Genomic DNA, 22,537 nt, shown 5'->3' with positions numbered 1-22,537 from the left:
CAAGGGAAAGCCCCACTCAGCATGTAGTCCCCATGCCTTATAACTCCTCCACCTGCACGCGGTGGCGAAGAGAGCACAGGGGAACAATGTGAACGACAGTGTCCAGGTCCGATTAAGGCTTGCTTCCTGAAGCTTTGTGTTATAACAGACCCCTGCTATCAAAGCTGTATGGGGAACGCACCAATGTGCCCATATTGGTGTATGTTCTATCAGGCTTCCTCGCAGTTTGTGTGATGTTTGGAGAGAAGTGCTGTACTTTTATACCAAATAACACTAGTCCGGAAGGATCGGTTACTAAGGCAATGTATAAGTTGAAAAGTCTAAGAAAGGAAGTTAAACAGAATGCAGGGTCCGGACATCAGTTATTTGACTGGTTAGACGGTAGACTCGGAGGATGGGGAGCATGGCTGTCTAAGATGGCAATAACTGTCAGTATTGTATTGTTGAGCTGTGCTGTTTTCCTCCTTGTCTCAAGTCTCTTGCAGTGCGTGCTGCAACCAAACAATTTCCGATGCTCGTGGCAATTACTGAAGCAAGCTTAGTGGAGAAAGAAACACCGAAAATGTATCGTTGCAGCCTACAACACCTGCAGGATGGACAGGAGCAAAACGACAGTGTGGGAGTAGATTGCAAGGGCTTCTGAGTTTTTTCCCCCTGTCTCAGGTACAAAGGGACAGGTTTTTGGCTCAGCGGCCCAGGGTAACAGGGAGAGAATACTTTGAGGTCTTGGCGCAGAAAATTGTAGTTTAACCCGCGATTTGGGAATAAGTGCTTGAGTTTATTGGGGCTTTTGTGCGCGGGCTCTTAAGTCTTCTTTCTCTGTGTGAGACCCTATGGGTCTCAAAGGGGGGGATATACTGGAGTATAAAAGTTGCATTGTTTGCTGTGTAATCAATACTATGTAGTTAGCTTTGAACTTGCTATTTGCTATGCATGTATCCAATTTAGTAGGAGAATGAAATCTTAAGAATGTAGAAGACAATGGTGTGTTAATGAGAGGCAGCTAAGAGATGTAGAAATCTGCAGATTCTGGAAATTCAAACAACAACACACACAGAATGCTGGTAGAACACAGCAGGCCAGGCAGCATCTATAGGGAGAGGCGATGTCGACGTTTCGGGGCGAGGCCCTTCGTCACGACTAACCTATCTTTCCTTTCGGTTAGTCCTGACGAAGGGTCACGGCCCGAAACGTCGACATCGCTTCTCCCTATAGATGTAGATTAGAACAGGATTAAGTCAATGGGTAGAAACAATAGTGGCGGATGTACTTGTGATACGCAACTGTAGACCGATTGGATATGCTAATACAACTAAACCGGGAGATTGCTATAAAAAATGCTATGTACAAGGATCGGTGGGCAATCGGCGACTAGCTCAACGACTGTCTCAGCTTTGATTTGCAAATTAAAGTTCAACACTTCCTGAAGAACCTTCTGTGTCTCCTGGTCGTTTGTGGGGCACGAGAAACCACGACAGTCAGCAGTCGGCAGATTTGAGCCTTGGTTTCGTTGAGAGTTCTGTACTTCAATTCCAGGTCATTGAATCTGTCTCGGAGATGAGTTTGCGCTTAATGCTGAACGGAGAGATCGGTGCTCAGGACCGAGAGGTTCCTTCGCAGGGCGAACAATTCGTTTTCGAGGGTGGAGCGGTGGCTTTCCAGGACAAACAGTTTCCTCTCGGGGGTGGAGGCGTTGTGGTTGAAGGCCGGAACATTCCTGAGAATGAGATCCGGGCGGGAATCCTCGCCTGTCCTGGATTCAAGGGTTGAGTTCGTCTCGTCGATCTGCGGTCGACACGGGCGCTGGGTCCTGTTCGCCTCCGGATATTTTTCCCAAAGGCTCCGGTATTTTTGATCGGGGGCGATCAGAGACTGACGGATCTGTAACACTGAGGGAGATGGTGAAGGGGGTGTCAGTGATGCTACAGAGAGCTGGGTGTCAGTACCACGGTGAGGGCTGTGAGTGGGAATAAAAGGATCCTTTTCTGGTCGGCTGCCAGTGACCGGTGATGTTCTGCCGGGGCCGGTGTTGGGACCGCTTCTCTTTATGCTGTGTTCCAATGATTTCGATGATGGAATAGATGGCCTTGGTGCCAAGTTTGCAGCTTTGGAGAGGATGCAGAGGAGATTTACCAGGAAGTTGCCTGGATTGGAGAACAAGTCATATGAAGCAAGGTTAGCAGAGCTGGGACTTTTCTCTTTGGAGCGTAGAATGAGAGGGGACTTGATAGAAGTCTAGACGATTATGAGAGGCATAGATGGGGTGGATAGTCAGTACCCGTTTCCCAGGGCACCAATAGCAAACACCAGAGGGCATAGGCACAAAATTAAGGGAGGGAAGTTTAGGCGAGACATCGGGGGTAAATTTTTTACACAGAGGGCTGGGACTGCCTGGAATGACTTGCCAGGGATGGTGGTGGAGGCTAAAACATTAGGGGTATTTAAGAACCTCTTAGACAGGCACACGGATGAAAGGAAAACAGAGGGTTACGGGGTAGTACTTTTTTTAAAGGATTATATGGGTCGGCACAACATGGAGGGCTGAAGGGCCTGTACTGTTCTATGGTGTGTCAGTGGGAACATAATGGGAAACGGGACTGTGGGGTAAGCGATTAGTTTGGGGACTGACATAAGCCTGAGGGAGAGTGTGGGTCAGTGGGTGTATTCCGGAGGCTGACACAGGGCTGTGTTGTGGAAGTGGGAGATGTTGGGGTCTGCTACAGGTCAGTGGTGAGGGAGGGTGTCAGTGACTTTGGGGACTGGCACAGGGCTGTGTTGGGAGAGTGGGAGATGTTGGGGTCTGCTACAGGTCAGTGGTGAGGGAGGGTGTCAGTGACTTTGGGGACTGGCACAGGGCTGTGTTGGGAGAGTGGGAGATGTTGGGGTCTGCTACAGGTCAGTGGTGAGGGAGGGTGTCAGTGACTTTGGGGACTGGCACAGGGCTGTGTTGGGGAAGTGGGAGATGTTGGGGTCTGCTACAGGTCAGCGGTGAGGGAGGGTGTCAGTGACTTTGGGGACTGACACAGGGCTGTGTTGGGGAAGTGGGAGATGTTGGGGTCTGCTACAGGTCAGTGGTGAGGGAGGGTGTCAGTGAATTTGGGGACTGACACGGGGCTGTGTTGGGGAAGTGGGAGATGTTGGGATCTGCTACAGGTCAGTGGTGAGGGAGGGTGCCAGTGACTTTGGGGACTGACACAGGGCTGTGTTGGGGAAGTGGGAGATGTTGGGGTCTGCTACAGGTCAGTGGTGAGGGAGGGTGTCAGTGACTTTGGGGACTGACACAGGGCTGTGTTGGGAGAGTGGGAGATGTTGGGGTCTGCTACAGGTCAGTGGTGAGGGAGGGTGTCAGTGACTTTCGGGACTGACACAGGGCTGTGTTGGGGAAGTGGGAGATGTTGGGGTCTGCTACAGGTCAGTGGTGAGGGAGGGTGTCAGTGACTTTGGGGACTGACACAGGGCTGTGTTGGGGAAGTGGGAGATGTTGGGGTCTGCTACAGGTCAGTGGTGAGGGAGGGTGTCAGTGACTTTGGGGACTGACACAGGGCGGTGTTGGGGAAGTGGGAGATGTTGGGCTCTGCTACAGGTCAGTGGTGAGGGAGGGTGTCAGTGACTTTGGGGACTGACACAGGGCGGTGTTAGGGAAGTGGGAGATGTTGGGGTCTGTTACAGGTTAGTGGTGAGGGAGGGTGTCAGAGACTTTGGGGACTGACACAGGGCTGTGTTGGGGAAGTGGGAGATGTTTGGGGTCTGCTACAGGTCAGTGGTGAGGGAGGGTGTCAGTGACTTTGGGGACTGACACAGGGCTGTGTTGGGGAAGTGGGAGATGTTGGGCTCTGCTACAGGTCAGTGGTGAGGGAGGGTGTCAGTGACTTTTGGGGACTGACACAGGGCGGTGTTGGGGAAGTGGGAGATGTTGGGCTCTGCTACAGGTCAGTGGTGAGGGAGGGTTTCAGTGACTTTGGGGACTGACACAGGGCTGTGTTGGGGATGTGGGAGATGTTGGGCTCTGCTACAGGTCAGTGGTGATGGAGGGTGTCAGAGACTTTGGGGACTGACACAGGGCTGTGTTGGGGAAGTGGGAGATGTTGGGCTCTGCTACAGGTCAGTGGTGAGGGAGAGTGTCAGTGACATTGGGGACTGACACAGGGCTGTGTTGGGGAAGTGGGAGATATTGGGGTCTGCTACAGATCAGTGGTGAGGGAGGGTGTCAGTGACTTTGGGGACTGACACAGGGCTGTGTTGGGGAAGTGGGAGATGTTGGGTTCTGCTACAGGTCAGTGGTGAGGGAGGGTGTCAGAGACTTTGGGGACTGACACAGGGCTGTGTTGGGGAAGTGGGAGACGTTGGTGTCTGCTACAGGTCAGTGGTGAGGGAGGGTGTCAGTGACTTTGGGGACTGACACAGGGCTGTGTAGGGGAAGTGGGAGACGTTGGTGTCTGCTACAGGTCAGTTGTGAGGGAGGGTGTCAGTGACTTTGGGGACTGACACAGGGCTGTGTTGGGGAAGTGGGAGATGTTGGGCGCTGCTACAGGTCAGTGGTGAGGGAGGGTGTCAGTGACTTTGGGGACTGACAGAGGGATGTGTTGGGGAAGTGGGAGATGTTGGGGTCTGTTACAGGTCAGTGGTGAGGGAGGGTGTCAGTGACTTTGGGGACTGACACAGGGCTGTGTTGGGGATGTGGGAGATGTTGGGCTCTGCTACAGGTCAGTGGTGAGGGAGGGTGTCAGTGACTTTGGGGACTGACACAGGGCTGTGTTGGGGAAGTGGGAGATGTTGGGCTCTGCTACAGGTCAGTGGTGAGGGAGGGTGTCAGTGACTTTGGGGACTGACAGAGGGCTGTGTTGGGGAAGTGGGAGATGTTGGGGTCTGTTACAGGTCTGTGGTGAGGGAGGGTGTCAGTGACTTTGGGGACTGACACAGGGCTGTGTTGGGGATGTGGGAGATGTTGGGATCTGCTACAGATCATTGGTGAGGGAGGCTGTCAGTGACTTTGGGGACTGACACAGGGCTGTGTTGGGGAAGTGGGAGATGTTGGGCTCTGCTACAGGTCAGTGGTGAGGGAGGGTGTCAGTGACTTTGGGGACTGACAGAGGGCTGTGTTGGGGAAGTGGGAGATGTTGTGGTCTGCTACAGGTCAGTGGTGAGGGAGAGTGTCAGTGACTTTGGGGACTGACACAGGGCTGTGTTGGGGAAGTGGGAGATGTTGGGGTCTGCTACAGGTCAATGGTTTGGGAGGGTGTCAGTGACTTTGGGGACTGACACAGGGCTGTGTTGGGGAAGTGGGAGATGTTGGGCTCTGCTACAGGTCAGTGGTGAGGGAGGGTGTCAGTGACTTTGGGGACTGACACAGGGCTGTGTTGAGGAAGTGGGAGATGTTGGGCTCTGCTACAGGTCAGTGGTGAGGGAGGGTGTCAGTGACTTTGGGGACTGACAGAGGGCTGTGTTGTGGATGTGGGAGATGTTGGGGTCTGCTACAGGTCAGTGGTGAGGGAGGGTGTCAGTGACTTTGGGGACTGACACAGGGCTGTGTTGGGGAAGTGGGAGATGTTGGGCTCTGCTACAGGTCAGTGGTGAGGGATGGTGTCAGTGACTTTGGGGACTGACACAGGGCTGTGTTGGGGAAGTGGGAGATGTTGGGCTCTGCTACAGGTCAGTGGTGAGGGAGGGTGTCAGTGACTTTGGGGACTGACACAGGACTGTGTTGGGGAAGTGGGAGATGTTGGGATCTGCTACAGGTCAGTGGTGAGGGAGGGTGTCAGTGACTTTGGGGACTGACACAGGGCTGTGTTGGGGAAGTGGGAGATGTTGGGGTCTGCTACAGGTCAGTGGTGAGGGAGGGTGTCAGTGACTTTGGGGACTGACACAGGGCTGTGTTGGGGAAGTGGGAGATGTTGGGGTCTGCTACAGGTCAGTGGTGAGGGAGGGTGTCAGTGACTTTGGGGACTGACACAGGGCTGTGTTGGGGAAGTGGGAGATGTTGGGGTCTGCTACAGGTCAGTGGTGAGGGAGGGTGTCAGTGACTTTGGGGACTGACACACGGCTGTGTTGGGGAAGTGGGAGATGTTGGGGTCTGCTACAGGTCAGTGGTGAGGGAGGGTGTCAGTGACTTTGGGGACTGACACACGGCTGTGTTGGGGAGAGTGGGAGATGTTGGGCTCTGCTACAGGTCAGTGGTGAGGGAGGGTGTCAGTGACTTTGGGGACCGTGGGTCCGACTCCAATCACATGACAACACCCTCGTTCGCCCCATCTCTCTCTCCGACTCTCACTAACCCATCCTCTCGGCCCCTCGTCCCTAACCTCCCTCCTTCTATTGCTCTCACTCGCCATCTTGCTTTCTCTTTACCCTCGTTGCTCTGAACTCTCTCTCTTTCTCATCCTCCTCCCCTCCGCTGTTACATCCTCATTTTCCTTCCTCTTGCTACCTTGCCTCCCTTTCCCCCAATTCTTCCCCCTTCCGATCATTCTCTCACTTCCCATTCTCTACTCCCTCTCGACCCCGCTCTCCCTTTTATCCAACCCCTCTCGCTCTCCCGCTCCCCTCTTCAGCTGCTTTCACCTCAATCACGTGCGCTGTTGCTCTCGATACCCCAGTCCTGGGGGAAATAAAGCGCACGCATTCGCCTGATCTGTGCCCCCCTCGTGCTTTCATACGTCTCTGAAAAGTCACCCGGGGGAAATAAAGCGCACGCCTTCGCCTGATCTGTGACCCCGCGTGCTTTCATACGTCTCTGAAAAGTCACAGAACAGATCCTCAACATTCCCGAGCTCTCTCCGTATCCCAGTCCCCCGAGTCCTGGCAAGTTCCTCGCAAATCTTCCCCCGGACTCCTCCCAGCTCGGGGGCATCTTTCCCCCAGCAGGGCGACCAGAACCGAACACCAGACTCCCCGTGCGGCCTCACCGACGTCTTGTACAACTGGGACGTGACCCCCCGACTCCCGTACTCAGTGTCCCGACTGACGGAGGCCGGCGTGTCGAATGTCCCGTCCCCCTGTGTCGCATCTCCTCTGCCGGATTCACGGTCCGATTTACCATCGGTGATTTACACGACCTGAGATATGTTCTTTTTTGGTAAAGCAAAAAGGATGTAAAGTTAATGGACGGAGGGGTATATAAAGAGAAGGGAGGGGGAAAGGAGTGGAAGAAGGGGACTAGAGAAGGAGTGAAATACAAAGGGGTATGTATCACTCATGCTGAGCCTTGTTGTCCTGGGGAATTGTGTCCCATCGTCACCCCCCCAACACACCCACTGCTCTGCTCATCGCCGGGGATTCAGACCCTCTGTGCGGGGGAAACCACGACCCCGGGGACAAACACCCGACACCCATCGAAGCAAGCACCCTCCGAGTGAAATGAACAACTCCTCACAGTCTCTCTCTTCCCTAATATCTCTCCCCCTCCCTCTTTCTCCCTCCATCCTTCTCTCTCCCTCCCACCCGCTCCATCCCTCCTTCTCTCCCCCTCCCTCCGAGTGAAATGAACAATTCCTCAGTCTTTCTCTCTCTTCCCGAATCTCTCCCTCCCTCCCTCCTTCTCTCTCACTCCCCCGTCCCTCCGAGTGAAATGAACAACTCCTCAGTCTCTCTCTCTTCCCTAATATCCCTCCCCTCCCTTTCTCTCCCTCCCTCCTTCTCTCTCTCACTCCCCTTCCTCCGAGTGAAATGAACAACTCAGTCTCTCTCTCTCTCTTCCCTAATATCTCTCCCCCTCCCTCTCTCTCCCTCCCTCCCTCTGCATCCCTCCTTCTCTGTCTCCCCCGTCCCTCCGAGTGAAATGAACGACTCCTCACTCTGTCTTCCCTAATATCTCTCCCCTCCCTCCTTCTCTCTCTCCCCCCTCCATGAAATGAACAACTCCTCACTCTCTCTTCCCTAATATCTCTCCCCTCCCTCCCTCCTTCTCTCTCTCTCCCCCCCCCACTCCCACATCCCTCCTTGAAGTGAACAACTGCTCAGTCTCTCTCTCTCTTCCCTATCTCTCCCCCTCCCTCCTTCTCTCTCTCCCTCTCTATATCTCTTGTCTTTACATCCCCCTTTCCTATTTTAAAGGATGTAAAGTTAATGTAAATTACATATATATATATATATAATAAATATGGCAGAAATGTCGAGGGTGCTCTGACGCATCCAAACACCTGATAGCGGAGGGGAAGAAGGTGTTGCTGAATCGTCGAGTTTTCAGGCTCCTCTCCCTTCCCCGATGGTGGCAGTGAGCCGGGAGCCTGTCCCGGTGCTGAGGGAGTCACGGTGATGAGGATCTCCATCATCCAGTTCCAGAGGGAGGTTCGCTGGCCCAGGATCAAGAGCCTGTGGATCAGAACGGAGGGGAGGATAATGCTGAACGCCGAGCTGGTCTCAGTCAACAGCAGCCTGGCGACGGTGTTATAATACCCAGGGGCCAGGGGAGAGCGAGTGAGATCGTATCCGCGGTAGTCCTGCCGTCGAGTTTCCCCAAATCACAGCGGGCCCACGTCCTCGCTGGAGAAGGGGTCGACTCTGGGTATGACTAGCCTCTCAACCAGATCCCCACACTAGATTCCCAATCGTTCCCAATTCTTCTCAATCACTAGCACCTGGTTTCCATTAGCCACCAGAGGATAAGACTCCGACAGCTCCAGTCAGCCCTTGCCGGATTGTTGGTCGACTCTCAGAGAGAGAGAGGAACCTTGCTCTAAGTCGTGACACAAAGCTCGGTGGCAGTGTGAAATGTATGGAAGATGTTATGAGAATGCAGGGTGACTTGGACAAGTTGGGTGAGTGGGCAAATGTATGGCAGATGCAGTTTAATGTGGGTAAATGTGAGGTTATCCACTTTGGTGGCAAGAACAGGAAGGCAGATTACTATGTAAATGGAGTCAAGTTAGGAAAAAGGGAAGTACAGCGAGATCTAGGTGTTCTTGTACATCAGTCAATGAAAGCAAGCATGCAGGTACAGCAGGCAGTGAAGAAAGCTAATGGCATGCTGGCCTTTATAACAAGAGGAATTGAGTACAGGAGTAAAGAGGTCCTTCTGCAGCTGTACAGGGCCCTGGTGAGTCCCAACCTGGGGTATTGTGTGCAGTTTTGGTCTCCCGATTAAAGGAAGGACATTCTTGCTATTGAGGGAGTGCAGCGTAGCTTCACGAGGTTAATTCCCGGGATGGCGGGACTGTCATATGTCGAAAGATTGGAGCGACTGGGCTTGAATACACTGGAATTTAGAAGGATGAGAGGGGATCTGATTGAGACATATAAGATTATTAAGGGATTGAACACGCTGGAGGCAGGAAGCATGTTCCCGATGTTGGGTGAGTCCAGAACCAGAGGCCACAGTTTAAGAATAAGGGGTAGGCCATTTAGAACGGAGATGCGGAAAAACTTTTTCACCCAGAGAGTAGTGGATATGTGGAATGCTCTGCCCCAGAAGGCAGTGGAGGCCAAGTCTCTGGATGCATTCAAGAGAGAGTTAGATAGAGCTCTTATAGATAGCGGGGTCAAGGGATATGGAGAGGGCAGGAACGGGGTACTGATTGTGTATGATCAGCCATGATCACAGTGAATGGCCGTGCTTGCTAGAAGGGCAGAATGGCCTACTCCTGCACATACTGTCTATTGTAAAAGCAGTTAATCCCAGTAGGTGTGAGTGTCACTGGGCGATTGTTGTCGAGGCAGCTGTCCCTACTCTTCGGCACTGGTGTGATTGTCGCCTTTTGAAGCGGGGGGGGGGGGGGAATTCAGACTGCAGCGGAGAGACACGTCCTCGGATACTCCAACCTCAGCTGCTGTTCTCCTCACATCAGTCGACACATCCCTCACCTGCACGCCTCTCCGTCTCCTTCGACCCCTTCAACATCTACCCCAATCCCCTTCTCCGTCATCGCCTCCCTCCCCGTGACCTACCACAGCCCCCTCGTCTCTGTCACACCCCCGCCCTCCCCAAACGCCTCTCTCCCTGATACCCACCACAGCCCCCTCGTCTCTGTCACACCCCCTCTCTTCCCAAACGCCTCCCTCCCCGATACCCACCACAGCCGCTTCGTCTCTGTCTCACCACCTCCCTCCCGAAACGCCTCCCTCCCCGATACCCACCACAGCCCCCTCGTCTCTGTCACACACCCTCCCTCCCCAAACACCTCCCTCCCCGATACCCACCACAGCCCCCACGACACTGTCACACCCCCTCCCTCCCCAAACGCCTCCCTCCCCGATACCCACCACAGCCCCCTCGTCTCTGTCACACCCCCTCCCTTCCCAAACGCCTCCCTCCCCGATACCCACCACAGCCCCCTCGTCTCTGTCACACCCCCACCCTCCCCAAACGCCTCCCTCCCCGATACCTACCACAGCCCCCTCGTCTCTGTCACAACCCCTCCCTCCACAAACGCCTCCCTCCCAGATACCCACCACAGCCCCCTCGTCTCTGTCACACCCCCTCACTCCCCAAACGCCTCCCTCCCCGATACCCACCACAGCCCCCTCGTCTCTGTCACACACCCTCCCTCCCCAAACGCCTCCCTCCCCGATACCCACCACAGCCCCCTCGTCTCTGTCACACACCCTCCCTCCCCAAACGCCTCCCTCCCCGATACCCACCGCAGCCCCCTCGTCTCTGTCACACCCCCTCCCTCCCCGATACCCACCACAGCCCCATCGTCTCTGTCACACCCCCTCCCTCCCCAAACGCCTCCCTGACCGATACCCACCACTGCCCTCTCGTCTCTGTCACACCCCCTCCCTCCCCAAACGCCTCCCTCCCCGATACCTACCACAGCCCCCTCGTCTCTGTCACAACCCCTCCCTCCACAAACGCCTCCCTCCCAGATACCCACCACAGCCCCCTCGTCTCTGTCACACCCCCTCACTCCCCAAACGCCTCCCTCCCCGATACCCACCACAGCCCCCTCGTCTCTGTCACACACCCTCCCTCCCCAAACGCCTCCCTCCCCGATACCCACCACAGCCCCCTCGTCTCTGTCACACACCCTCCCTCCCCAAACGCCTCCCTCCCCGATACCCACCGCAGCCCCCTCGTCTCTGTCACACCCCCTCCCTCCCCGATACCCACCACAGCCCCATCGTCTCTGTCACACCCCCTCCCTCCCCAAACGCCTCCCTGACCGATACCCACCACTGCCCTCTCGTCTCTGTCACACCCCCTCCCTCCCCAAACGCCTCCCTCCCCGATACCCACCACAGCCCCCTCGTCTCTGTCACACCCCCTCCCTCCCCAAACGCCTCCCTCCCCAAACGCCTCCCTCCCCGATACCCACCACAGCCCCCTCGTCTCTGTCACACACCCTCCCTCCCCAAACGCCTCCCTCCCCGATACCCACCGCAGCCCCCTCGTCTCTGTCACACCCCCTCCCTCCCCGATACCCACCACAGCCCCATCGTCTCTGTCACACCCCCTCCCTCCCCAAACGCCTCCCTGACCGATACCCACCACTGCCCTCTCGTCTCTGTCACACCCCCTCCCTCCCCAAATGCCTCCCTCCCCGATACCCACCACAGCCCCCTCGTCTCTGTCACACCCCCTCCCTCCCCAAACGCCTCCCTGACCGATACCCACCACTGCCCCCTCGTCTCTGTCACACCCCCTCCCTCCCCAAACGCCTACCTCCCCGATACCCACCACAGCCCCCTCGTTTCTGACACACACCCTCCCTCCCCAAATGCCTGCCTCCCCGATACCCACCACAGCCCCCTCGTCTCTGTCACACCCCCTCCCTCCCCAAACGCCTCCTTCCCCGATACCCACCACTGCCCCCTCGTCTCTGTCACACGCCCACCTCCCTAAACGCCTCCCTCCCCGATACCCACCACAGCCCCCTCGTCTCTGTCACACCCCCTCCCTCCCCAAACGCCTCCATCCCCGATACCCACCACAGCCCCCTCGTCTCTGTCACACCCCCTCCCTCCCCAAACGCCTGCCTCCCCGATACCCACCACAGCCCCCTCGTCTCGGTCACACCCCCTCTCTCCCCAAACGCCTCCCTCCCCGATACCCACCACAGCCCCCTCGTCTCTGTCACACACCCTCCCTCCCCAAACGCCTCCCTCCCCGATACCCACCACAGCACCCTCGTCTCTGTCACACCCCCTCCCACCCCAAACGCCTCCCTCCCCGATACCCACCACAGCCCCCTCGTCTCGATCACACCCCCTCCCTCCCCAAACGCCTCCCTCCCCGATACCTACCACAGCCCCCTCGTCTCTGTCACACCCCCTCCCTCCCCAAACGCCTCCCTCCCCGATACCCACCACAGCCCCCTCGTCTCTGTCACACCCCCTCCCTCCCCAAACGCCTCCATCCCCGATACCCACCACAGCCCCCTCGTCTCTGTCACACCCCCTCCCTCCCCAACCGCCTCCCTCTCTGTGTTGACAGGGATTTGTGGAGAGAAGGGGGGAGAGTTGAATTCTGGAGTTAGACTCCCCCTTTCAACCGCAAAACAATCTCTCAGTTCTGAGCCTATACTGAATGGACAGAGAGGACAGTCGGCAGAGAGGGAGAGTCGCTGTTTCATAATACCTCACTGTGTTACCGGACCGAGAAGAAGGTGCTGCACTCTGTGTCAGATCCTGGGAACGAGTAATGGGACGGTGTGGAGGGAGATTCACTTTGTGTCTGACCAGGGAGTGAGTGTGATGGGACGGTGTGGAGGGAGACTCACTCTGTGTCTGACCAAAGGAGTGTGTGATGGGACGGTGTGGAGGGAGATTTACTCACTGTCTGACCCCGGGAGTGTGTGATGGGACAGTGTGGAGGGAGATCCACTCTGTGTCTGACCCCGGTAGTGTGTGATGGGACGGTGCGGAGGGAGATTCACTCTCTGTCTGAACCCGGGAATGTGTGCTGGGACGGTGTGGAGGGAGATTCACTCTGTGTCTGACCCCCGAGTGAGTGTGATGGGACGGTGTGGAGGGAGATTCACTCTGTGTCTGACCCCGGGAGTGAGAGATGGGAAGGTCTTAAGGGATATTCACTCTGTGTCTGTCCCCGGGAATGTGTGATGGGACGGTGTGGAGGGAGATTCACTCTGTGTCTGACCCCGGGAGTGTGTGATGGGACGGTGTGGAGGGAGATTCACTCTGTGTCTAACCCCGGGAGTGTGTGATGAGACGGTGTGGAGGGAGATTCACTCTGTGTCTGACCCAGGGAGGGTGTGATGGGACGGTGTGGAGGGAGATTCACTCCGTGTCTGACGCCGGGAATGTGTGGTGGGGCGGTGCAGAGGAAGACTCACTCTGTGTCTGACTCCGGGAGTGTGTGATGGGAAGGTGTGGAGGGAGACTCACTCTGTGTCTGACTGCAGGATTGTCTGATGGGACGGTGTGGAAGTAGATTCACTCGCTGTCTGACCCCGGGAGTCTGTGATGGGACGGTGCGTAGGGATATTCACTCTGTGTCTGACCACAGGAGTGTGTGATGGGGCGGTGCGGAGGGAGATTCATTCTGTGACTGACGCCTGGAGTGTGTGATGAGACAGTGTGGAGGGAGATTCACTCTGTGTCTGACAGCGGGATTGTCTGATGGGACGGTTTGGAAGTAGATTCACTCTGTGTCTGACCAAAGGAGTGTGTGATGGGACGGTGTGGAGGGCGATTTACTCACTGTCTGACCCCGGGAGTGTGTGATGGGACGGTGTGGAGGGAGATTCACTCTCTGTCTGAACCCGGGAATGTGTGCTGGGACGGTGTGGAGGGAGATTCACTCTGTGTCTGACCCCCGAGTGAGTGTGATGGGACGGTGTGGAGGGAGATTCACTCTGTGTCTGACCCCGGGAGTGAGAGATGGGAAGGTCTTAAGGGATATTCACTCTGTGTCTGTCCCCGGGAATGTGTGATGGGACGGTGTGGAGGGCGATTTACTCACTGTCTGACCCCGGGAGTGTGTGATGGGACGGTGTGGAGGGAGATTCACTCTCTGTCTGAACCCGGTAGTGTGTGATGGGACGGTGTGGAGGGAGATTCACTCTGTGTCTGACCCCGGTAGTGTGTGATGGGACGGTGTGGAGGGAGATTCACTCTCTGTCTGAACCCGGGAGTGTGTGCTGGGACGGTGTGGAGGGAGATTCGCTCTGTGTCTGACCCCCGAGTGAGTGTGATGGGACGGTGTGGAGGGAGATTCACTCTGTGTCTGACCCAGTGAGAGTGTGATGGGACAGTGTGGAGGGAGATTCACTCTGTGTCTGAACCCGGGAGTGTGTGATGGGACAGTGTGGATTGAGATTCACTCTGTGTCTGACCCCGGGAGTGTGTGATGGGACGGTGTGGAGGGAGATTCACTCTGTGTCTGACCCCGGGAGTGTGTGATGGGACGGTGTGGAGGGAGATTCACTCTGTGTCTGACCCCGGGAGTGTGTGATGAGACGGTGTGGAGGGAGATTCACTCTGTGTCTGACCCAGGGAGAGTGTGATGGGACGGTGCGAAGGAAGACTCACTCTGTGTCTGACTCCGGGGATGTGTGATGGGACGGTGTGGAGGGAGATTCACTCCGTTTCTGACCCCGGTAGTGTGTGATGGGGCGGTGCGGAGGGAGATTCACTCTGTGTCTGACCCCGGGAGTGTGTGATGGGGCGGTGCGGAGGGAGATTCACTCTGTGTCTGACCCCGGGAGTGTGTGATGGGAAGGTGTGGAGGGAGATTCACTATGTGTCTGACTGCGGGATTGTCTGATGGGACGGTGTGGAAGTAGATTCACTCACTGTCTGACCCCGGGAGTGTGTGATGGGACGGTGCGGAGGGAGATTCATTCTGTGTCTGACCCCTGGAGTGTGTGATGTGACAGTGTGGACGGAGATTCACTCTGTGTCTGACTGCGGGATTGTCTGATGGGACGGTGTGGAAGTAGATTCACTCTGTGTCTGACACCGGGAGTGTGTGATGGGACGGTGCGGAGGGTGATTCATTCAGTGTCTGACCCCGGGAGTGTGTGATGGGACAGTGTGGAGGGAGATTCACTCTGTGTCTGACCCCGGTAGTGTGTGATGGGACGGTGCGGAGGGAGATTCACTCTCTGTCTGAACCCGGGAGTGTGTGATGGGACGGTGTGGAGGGAGATTCACTCTGTTTCTGACCCCGGTAGTGTGTGATGGGACGGTGCGGAGGGTGATTCATTCAGTGTCTGACCCCTGGAGTGTGTGATGTGACAGTGTGGAGGGAGTTTCACTCTGTGTCTGACCAAAGGAGTGTGTGATGGGACGGTGTGAAGGGAGATTTACTAACTGTCTGACCCCGGGAGTGTGTGATGGGACAGTGTGGAGGGAGATTCACTCTGTGTCTGACCCCGGTAGTGTGTGATGGGACGGTGTGGAGGGTGATTCACTCTCTGTCTGCCTCCGGGGGTGTGTGATGGGACGGTGTGGAGGGAGATTCACTCTGTTTCTGACCCCGGTAGTGTGTGATGGGACGGTGCGGAGGGAGATTCACTCGGAGTCTGACAACGGGAGTGTGTGATGGGACTGTGTGTAGGGAGATTCACTCTGTGTCTGACCCCGGGAGTGTGTGATGGGACGGTGTGGAGGGAGATTCACTCTGTGTCTGACCCCGGGAGTGTGTGATGGGACTGTGTGGAGGGAGATTCACTCTGTGTCTGACCCCGGGAGTGTGTGATGGGTCGGTGATGAGGGAGATTCACTCTGTGTTTCACGCCGGTATTCCATTCTCCATCCGTCTCTTAACCGGGACCTCAGTGACTCACGTCTGATATTCGAGCCGATATTAACTCTCTGCCGGGTTCAGGAGGGGGACGGTTAGCCAGGAAGGGGGTTAATTTGAGACGAGATCCTGGGCACCCATACTCTGCCAGTCCGACCTCCCGAAGCCTGGAGCTGAGACGCTACTGTGTCAGTGTGAGGAGCTCCGATCCACTGTTACAGTGCACAGGGTGCGGGGGGCAGCGGAAACCTCAAACAAAGTCAAGTCCGACACCAAGGCAGGAAGTTACAGCGGTTTATTGATTTCATCATGATAACTGTAAATTAAACAGTTTGTGAGCGGCTGACTTGCGGGAATAAATACACTGTTGTAGCGATGTACTACGTACAGAGCGAGATACAATGGCACGCAAACTTCGCGGCGCTGGCTTTTAATCCCTGGTTCCCGCCCTGTCCGGGCGGAAATGACGTCAGAGGTGCTCCCCCGCGCTGGCGATTTGTGAGCCGGCGCGCCTGCGCAGAAAGTGGGTCGCCAAACTGTTCCCGGACTCACTCACTGTCAGACAGAATTAACTGACCGGTGACATCGCGTGACAGGTAGATTAATCGGTCCCGTTCCTCACCGTCATTCTGCATCGCGTAAGCGATACTTATAAAATCACACCAGGGCCGTGTCCGGGATCGCTGCATATCCAGTGTCACTGCCGAAATATTTCTCTGTTGAACATCATTATATCGGCCAGACTGCCGAATGCACCGTCCTCTGCAAAGGGAGCAAAAGGATTCTATCCCTGGATAATCACACCCCGGGACACAGGTGTCCCAGACTGAGCCGCGGCCCCCCGGGCTCCTCCTGTCTGTGTAATTCCCCGGGGTGTCACTCGGAAGAGTCTCGAACCCGCACATCCGGCGGAAGCTGCGCCGCTGGACAACAGGCGGAAATACGTCACTGCGGGAACGCTTCGGATATCACCGAGCTCGATACCGGAGCCAGTTCCGCTATAACCGTTGCGAAGTACCCCCGGCGCGCGGCCATTAAAGGTAAGGGCGGGATTTAAAGGGTAGGGGGTAGTTAAAGGGGAGAGGGAGTTAAAGGGGAGAGCAGGGAATCGGCTCCATCCCGCGGGCGGGGATGTTGACACATTCAGATGTTCACACGATCACTGTCAGTCCGCGTCTGACTTCCCGCAGAGATCTCAGATCCTTCTCCCCGGTCTGACTGAACCGATTCCCGTCCAGCCTGAAACAGATGGGAGAATGAAGATGGAATAAACATTACACAACAGTGTCAGTAACAGGGGACTGGGGTTAATGCTTCAACAACACTCACAGACAAATATCACCAGAAAACCCGCGGATCCGCTGACATTTTATCACATTGAACATTAACACAAACACTCACTCGATCCAATTCAGATTCGGGCAGGTCAGTATGAGGCGCCGGAGAGCGGGGACAGATCGGTCTGTCAGCGAGTTTAATCCCAGATCCAGCCCCGTAAGTGATGGGTTTGTACTGAGAGCGGAGGCGAGATCCTCGGTCCCAGAAACTGTGAGACCGACATTGTTCAGCCTGGAGATGAGAGAGAGAGAGAGAGAGGGTGAAGGACACAGAGAGACAGGAGACGGTACAGATCCCCAGTGTTTATCAATAACACAATTACTGATCACATTAATGTTCAGTGTCAGACACCCAGTGACTGTAAACACAATCTCCCACAGTCTGGTACTTACCGCAGTTTCTGTATTTTACACTCCGGGTTCCTCAGAGCCGCAGACACCAGTTTCACTCCTGAATCTCCCAGTTTATTATTACTCAGGTCCAGCTCCGTCAGTGTTGGGTTTGTACTGAGAGAGGAGGCGAGATTCTCGGCCCCAGAATCCGTGAGACCGACCCGGTTCAGCCTGGAGATGAGAGAGAGTGAGGGTGAAGGATACAGAGAGACAGGAGACGGTACAAATCCCCAGTGTTTATCAGTAACACAGCTACTGATTACATTAATGTTCAGTGTCAGACACCCAGTGACTGTAAACACAACCTCCCACAGTCTGGTACTTACTCCAGTTTCTGTACTTTACACTCCGGGTTCCCCAGAGCCGAAAACACCAGTTTCACCCCTGAATCTCCCAGTGTATTATTACTCAGGTCCAGCTCTGTCAGTGATGGGTTTGTACTGAGAGCGGAGGCGAGATCCTCGGCCCCAGAATCTGTGAGACCGACATCCCTCAGCCTGGAGGTGAGAGAGAGTGAGGGTCAAGGACTCAGAGAGACAGGAGACGGTACAGATTCCCAGTGTTTATCAGTAACACAATTATTGATAACATTAATGTTCAGTGTCAGACACCCAGTGACTGTAAACACAATCTCCCAAGGTCTGGTACTTACCACAGTTTCTGTATTTTACACTCGGGGTTCCCCAGAGCCATAGACACCAGTTTCACTCCTGAATCTCCCAGGTCATTGAAACCAAGTCTAAACACAAACAGACAATTTGATGAACAAAGTGATTCAAACCGTGGGTCTGGGTCTGAGGGGATTTCTCTCACGCGGATATTTCAGGAAACATTAAACCCTTCAGGAAATCACCGATTGGATTTCGCATCACTGTCAATGTCCCTCACTGCCCAGCTCCAGGGTATTCAGCCAATGTCAGTAATTTAGTCTGTTGCTGTGACCCTGTGAACTCCACATTTTCCGTCTCATTCACCATTGGCTAGAAAAGTGTTACTGATCACAGAGTGTCAGAAGGGGCAGGGTTGAAGGGGATATAGTCCCGCAGTGAGGAAGCTTTTTGAATCGGGAAATGACGATGGGAGATGGAGGAAGAGACCCCTCCTGAGGGAACGGGTGGAAAGACACAAGTGGAAAGGAATGGGGGAAAGAGATCCCACAGGAGAAATGCGGATGGTGACAAGAGATCCCACAGGAGGAAGGGAATGGGGAAAAGTGATCCCACAGGAGGAAGGGGGGTGGGGAAAAGGGATCCCACAGGAGGAAGATGTGGAAGAGAGATCCCACAGGAGGAAGGGGATGGGGGAGAGAGATCCCACAGGAGGAAGAGGGATGGGGAAAAGAGATCCCACAGGAGAAAGAGGGATGGAGAAGTGAGATCCTATAGGAGGAAGTGGAATGGGGAAGAGAGATCCCATAGGAGGAATGGGGATGGGGAAGAGAGATCCAACAGGAGGAAGTGGATTTAGGAAGATATATCGCACAGGAAGAAGAGGGATGGGGAAGTGAGATCCCACAGAAGGAAGGGGGTTAGGGAACAGAGATCCCACAGGGGAAAGGCGGGTGGGGTAGAGAGATCCCGCAGGAGGAAGGGGATGAGGAAGCGGGATCCTATAGGAGGAAGGGGAATGGAGTGTGAGATCCTACAGGAGGAAGGGGAATGGGGAAGATAAATCACAAAGGAGAAAGTGGATTTGGGAAGATATATCGCAGAGGAAGAAGGGGCATAGGGAAGAGAGATCCACGGGAGGAAGGGTGATGGGGAAGAGAGATCCCTCAGGAGGAAGGGGGATGGGGAAAAGAGATCCCACAGGAGGAAGGGAATGGGGAAAAGAGATCCGACACGAGAAAGGGGGATGGGGTAGAGAGATCCCACATGAGGAAGGGGGATGGAGAGTGAGATCCCACGGGAGGAGAGTTGATGGGGAAGAGAGATCCGTCAGGAGGAAGGGGGATGGAGAAAAGAGATCCCACAGGAGGAAGGGAATGGGGAAAAGAGATTCCACAGGAGGAAAGGTGATGGTGAAGAGAAATCCCTCAGGAGGAAGGGGGATGGGGAAAAGGGATCCCACAGGAGGAAGGGGAATGGGGAAGATAATTCACACAGGAGGAAGTGGATTTGGGAAGATATATCGCACAGGAACAAGGGGGATGGGGATGAGTGATCTCACAGCAGGAACGGGGGTGTGGAAGAGAAATCTAACAAGAGGAAGGGTAATGGGTAAGAGACATCCAACAGGAAAAAGGTGAATGGGGAAGAGAGATCCCACAGAAAGAAGGGTGTGGGGAAGAGAGATCCCACAGGAAAACGGGGGATGGGGAAGAGAGATCCCAAAGGAAAACGGGGGAAGGGGAAGAGAGATCCTATAGGAAGAGGGGGGACGGGGAAGAGTGATCGCACAGGAAGAAGAGAGGTGGCATTTGTCACAATTCATCTCAATCTGATTTACTGCAGTTTTACCCAAATCCGTTTACTTTGAAACAGCACACTGGAACTGTTTCACTGTTCAGAGTGAGAGATAAAACTAGTTACTTCAACTCCTGGCACTTGTGCAGCCCGGGTCCCAGCCGCTGGAGTCCTTCACACTGGAAGTGGCAGTTCCACAGGTCGAGCTCTTTTATTGTATCAGAGAGTCCGATGACATGAGACAGGACCGCGCAGTCAATAGGGGTCAGTGTCAATTCACGTAATGAAAGTGTTTTCATAGACCCCAGTGTGGCCTGAGCCAGGCCACGATTCTGAGACTCAAACAGGTAGTGTAATGTGTTCAGGAGTCTCCTTTTACTATCTTCACTCCTCGTGTTTCCGCTCTGGAGTTTAACCTCCTCCTTCATCCAGTCAATCACCCCGCGGGTTGTTTGATGAGAAAATGGACCGAGAAACTCCTCCAGGCCCCCAGCTGTCATTGGGTTGGAGAGACCAGCAACGAAACGGAGAAATATCTCAAATCGCCCATCTTCCGTCTTGTGGGCTTCAGTGAGGAATTTCCGGATATCCTCGGGATGTACTGTCAGGAATTGTGCGACTGCAGCTACAAACTCTTGGATGGTGAGGTGTGGGAATGTGTACACCACGCTCTGGGCAGAATCCTCTCTCTCCAAAAGCTCCATCAGGAACCCGGACAGGAACTGCGAAGGCTGCAGATTGAACTTGATCAAATCTCCATCTGTAAACACAATCTGCTTCTCGGACACTCCTCTGTAAGCCATTTCACCGACCCTGAGTAACACATCACGGGGTTCCTCAATCTCACGGCCGTGATTTTTCAGGATGTTGTAAATATAGTAGGAGTACAGTTGGGTGATGGTCTTGGGAACTCTCTGCGGGTCCCTGCCTCTTTGTGTGAAGAAGGGGCCCAGTGCCCGAGCGAGGATGCAGCAGTAGGATGGGTTGTAGCTCATGGTGTACAGGATCTCGTTCTCCTGCACGTGTTTCAAAACTGCTGCTGCCACCGTCTGATCTTCAAAATACCTGATGAAATATTCCTTCCGTTCCTCACCAACAAATCCCAGGATTTCAGCCCAAACACCGATCTTCGCTTTTTCCAAGAAATGCAACACAGTGGGGCGGGTGGTCACCAGCACTGAACACCCTGGGAGCAGCTTGCCCTGGATTAAACTGTACACAATGTCAGACACTTCACACCACCACTCGGGATCTGGGCACTGGTGCTTGGGTTCTGTATCTCTCCGACTATCCGCAAAATCGATTCTGTGCTTGAATTCATCCAAACCATCGAATATAAACAGCAATCCCTCTGGGTTCTTCCAGACCTCTCTCAGGATATTCCCAAAGTAAGGATACTGATCCAGAATCAGTTCCCTCAGGTTTATTCTGCAGTTAATAGTGTTTAAATCCCGGAATTTGAAACTGAAGACAAACTGAAATTGTTGGAATATTTTCCCCGTGGCCCAGTCATAAACAATCTTTTGTAGCATTGTTGTTTTCCCGATTCCTGGCACTCCGGCTACTGCAGCGGAACTGCCAGATTTGGATTTACTCCGGGAAAAACTGCTGTGGAATAACTGAGCAGTCTGTATTTTTTCTAACGCTCCACGGAGATGTTTCTTTCTATAATCCTCGTGGTCTCTGCCTCTTGCCAGCAGCTCGTGTTCCACCAGTCTCGGATGTCGAAAAGTAGAAATGACCGTGAGCTTTGTGTATCGATCATCCAGCTGGAAAACCTTCACATTCTCCCTCATCAGGATCGTGTTCACTCTCAGTGTTTCAGTTTGTGCCCGCAGAGTCTCCTTGTGTTTCTGTTTAACATCTTCATGGGAACAGAGAACAGAGTCAAAGTGTTAACTAGCTCAACTTACAAAGAACTTTATAACTGCATTCCAATATTCAGTGTTTGAGATTACATGAATTAATTATATGCGTCCATGGATATTAGGACAGAAAGTAAAATTCTGTTCACAGACACTGGAACTAATAGCGATAATTGTCCCAGAAAAAATGTCCAATCCTCATATTCTGACACGAACTACTGTTGAAGGTGAACATTCCCCGATATCCTATTGCAATCCTGACTGCACTCCCGTTACAGCATTTCACTATATTTATATATTTAAAGGAACAGAACATGCTGGAAATGCGGGTTTCTTTACTCGGAGAGTGGTAGCTGTGTGGAACGAGCTTCCAGTAGAAGTGGGAGAGGCAGTTTCGGTATTGTCATTTAAAGTAAAATTGGGTAGGTATATGGACAGGAAAGCAATGGAGATTTATGGGCTGAGTGCAGGTAGGTAGGACTAGGTGAGAGTACGCGTTCGGCATGGACTAGAAGATAGATAGATAGATAGATAGATAGATAGATAGATAGATAGATAGATAGATAGATAGATAGATAGATAGATAGATAGATAGATAGATAGATAGATAGATAGATACATTATTCATCCGAGATGGCCTGTTTACGTGCTGTAATTGTTGTATGGTTATATGGAAATACTCAAGTCGGGCAACGCCTGGGGGAGAATCGCAGTGAACTTGCGGATCGATAACCCATCGGAATGACAAGAAAGAAAATGGCTAGTTTGCAGTCACAGTGATGGAGGATTGGTGGAAAGATGGAATCTGTGTTAATGGAAGAAACCACACGCGTCTGTCTCAGTGATGTACATCGTGTTTATGGGAGAGGGTGGTGAAGTCCTGACAACTGCTACTCA

The 22,537-nt window shown here is 54.1% G+C and overlaps 1 protein-coding gene across 1 annotated transcript; it reads right to left on the bottom strand.

Moving 5' to 3' along the window:
• Positions 1-16,791: 16,791 nt before the first annotated feature.
• Positions 16,792-21,571, bottom strand: LOC140719897 (NACHT, LRR and PYD domains-containing protein 14-like). Its single transcript, XM_073034822.1, has 6 exons — positions 20,873-21,571; positions 18,023-18,102; positions 17,718-17,867; positions 17,371-17,541; positions 17,042-17,209; positions 16,792-16,879 (listed from the first exon to the last, which is right to left on the bottom strand). Exons 1-6 carry the CDS (start codon positions 21,569-21,571, stop codon positions 16,792-16,794), a joined length of 1,356 nt encoding a protein of 451 aa, XP_072890923.1.
• Positions 21,572-22,537: the final 966 nt, after the last annotated feature.

The sequence above is a fragment of the Hemitrygon akajei genome, unplaced genomic scaffold, assembly GCF_048418815.1.
Source record: "Hemitrygon akajei unplaced genomic scaffold, sHemAka1.3 Scf000033, whole genome shotgun sequence".
NCBI lineage: Eukaryota > Metazoa > Chordata > Chondrichthyes > Myliobatiformes > Dasyatidae > Hemitrygon > Hemitrygon akajei.
This window is presented reverse-complemented; position numbering and strand designations above follow the sequence as displayed.

What these genes read in the sequence shown, in the direction of transcription:
- LOC140719897 (XM_073034822.1), bottom strand. Translation starts at nt 21,571, where the DNA reads ATGAGGGAGAATGTGAAGGTTTTCCAGCTGGATGATCGATACACAAAG. An exon ending in TGTAAAATACAGAAACTGTG is followed by an intron (nt 17,868 to 18,022) that starts GTAAGTACCAGA and finishes TCTCACCTCCAG; the next exon opens with GCTGAGGGATGTCGGTCTCA. An exon ending in CCGAATCTGAATTGGATCGA is followed by an intron (nt 16,880 to 17,041) that starts GTGAGTGTTTGT and finishes CATCTGTTTCAG; the next exon opens with GCTGGACGGGAATCGGTTCA.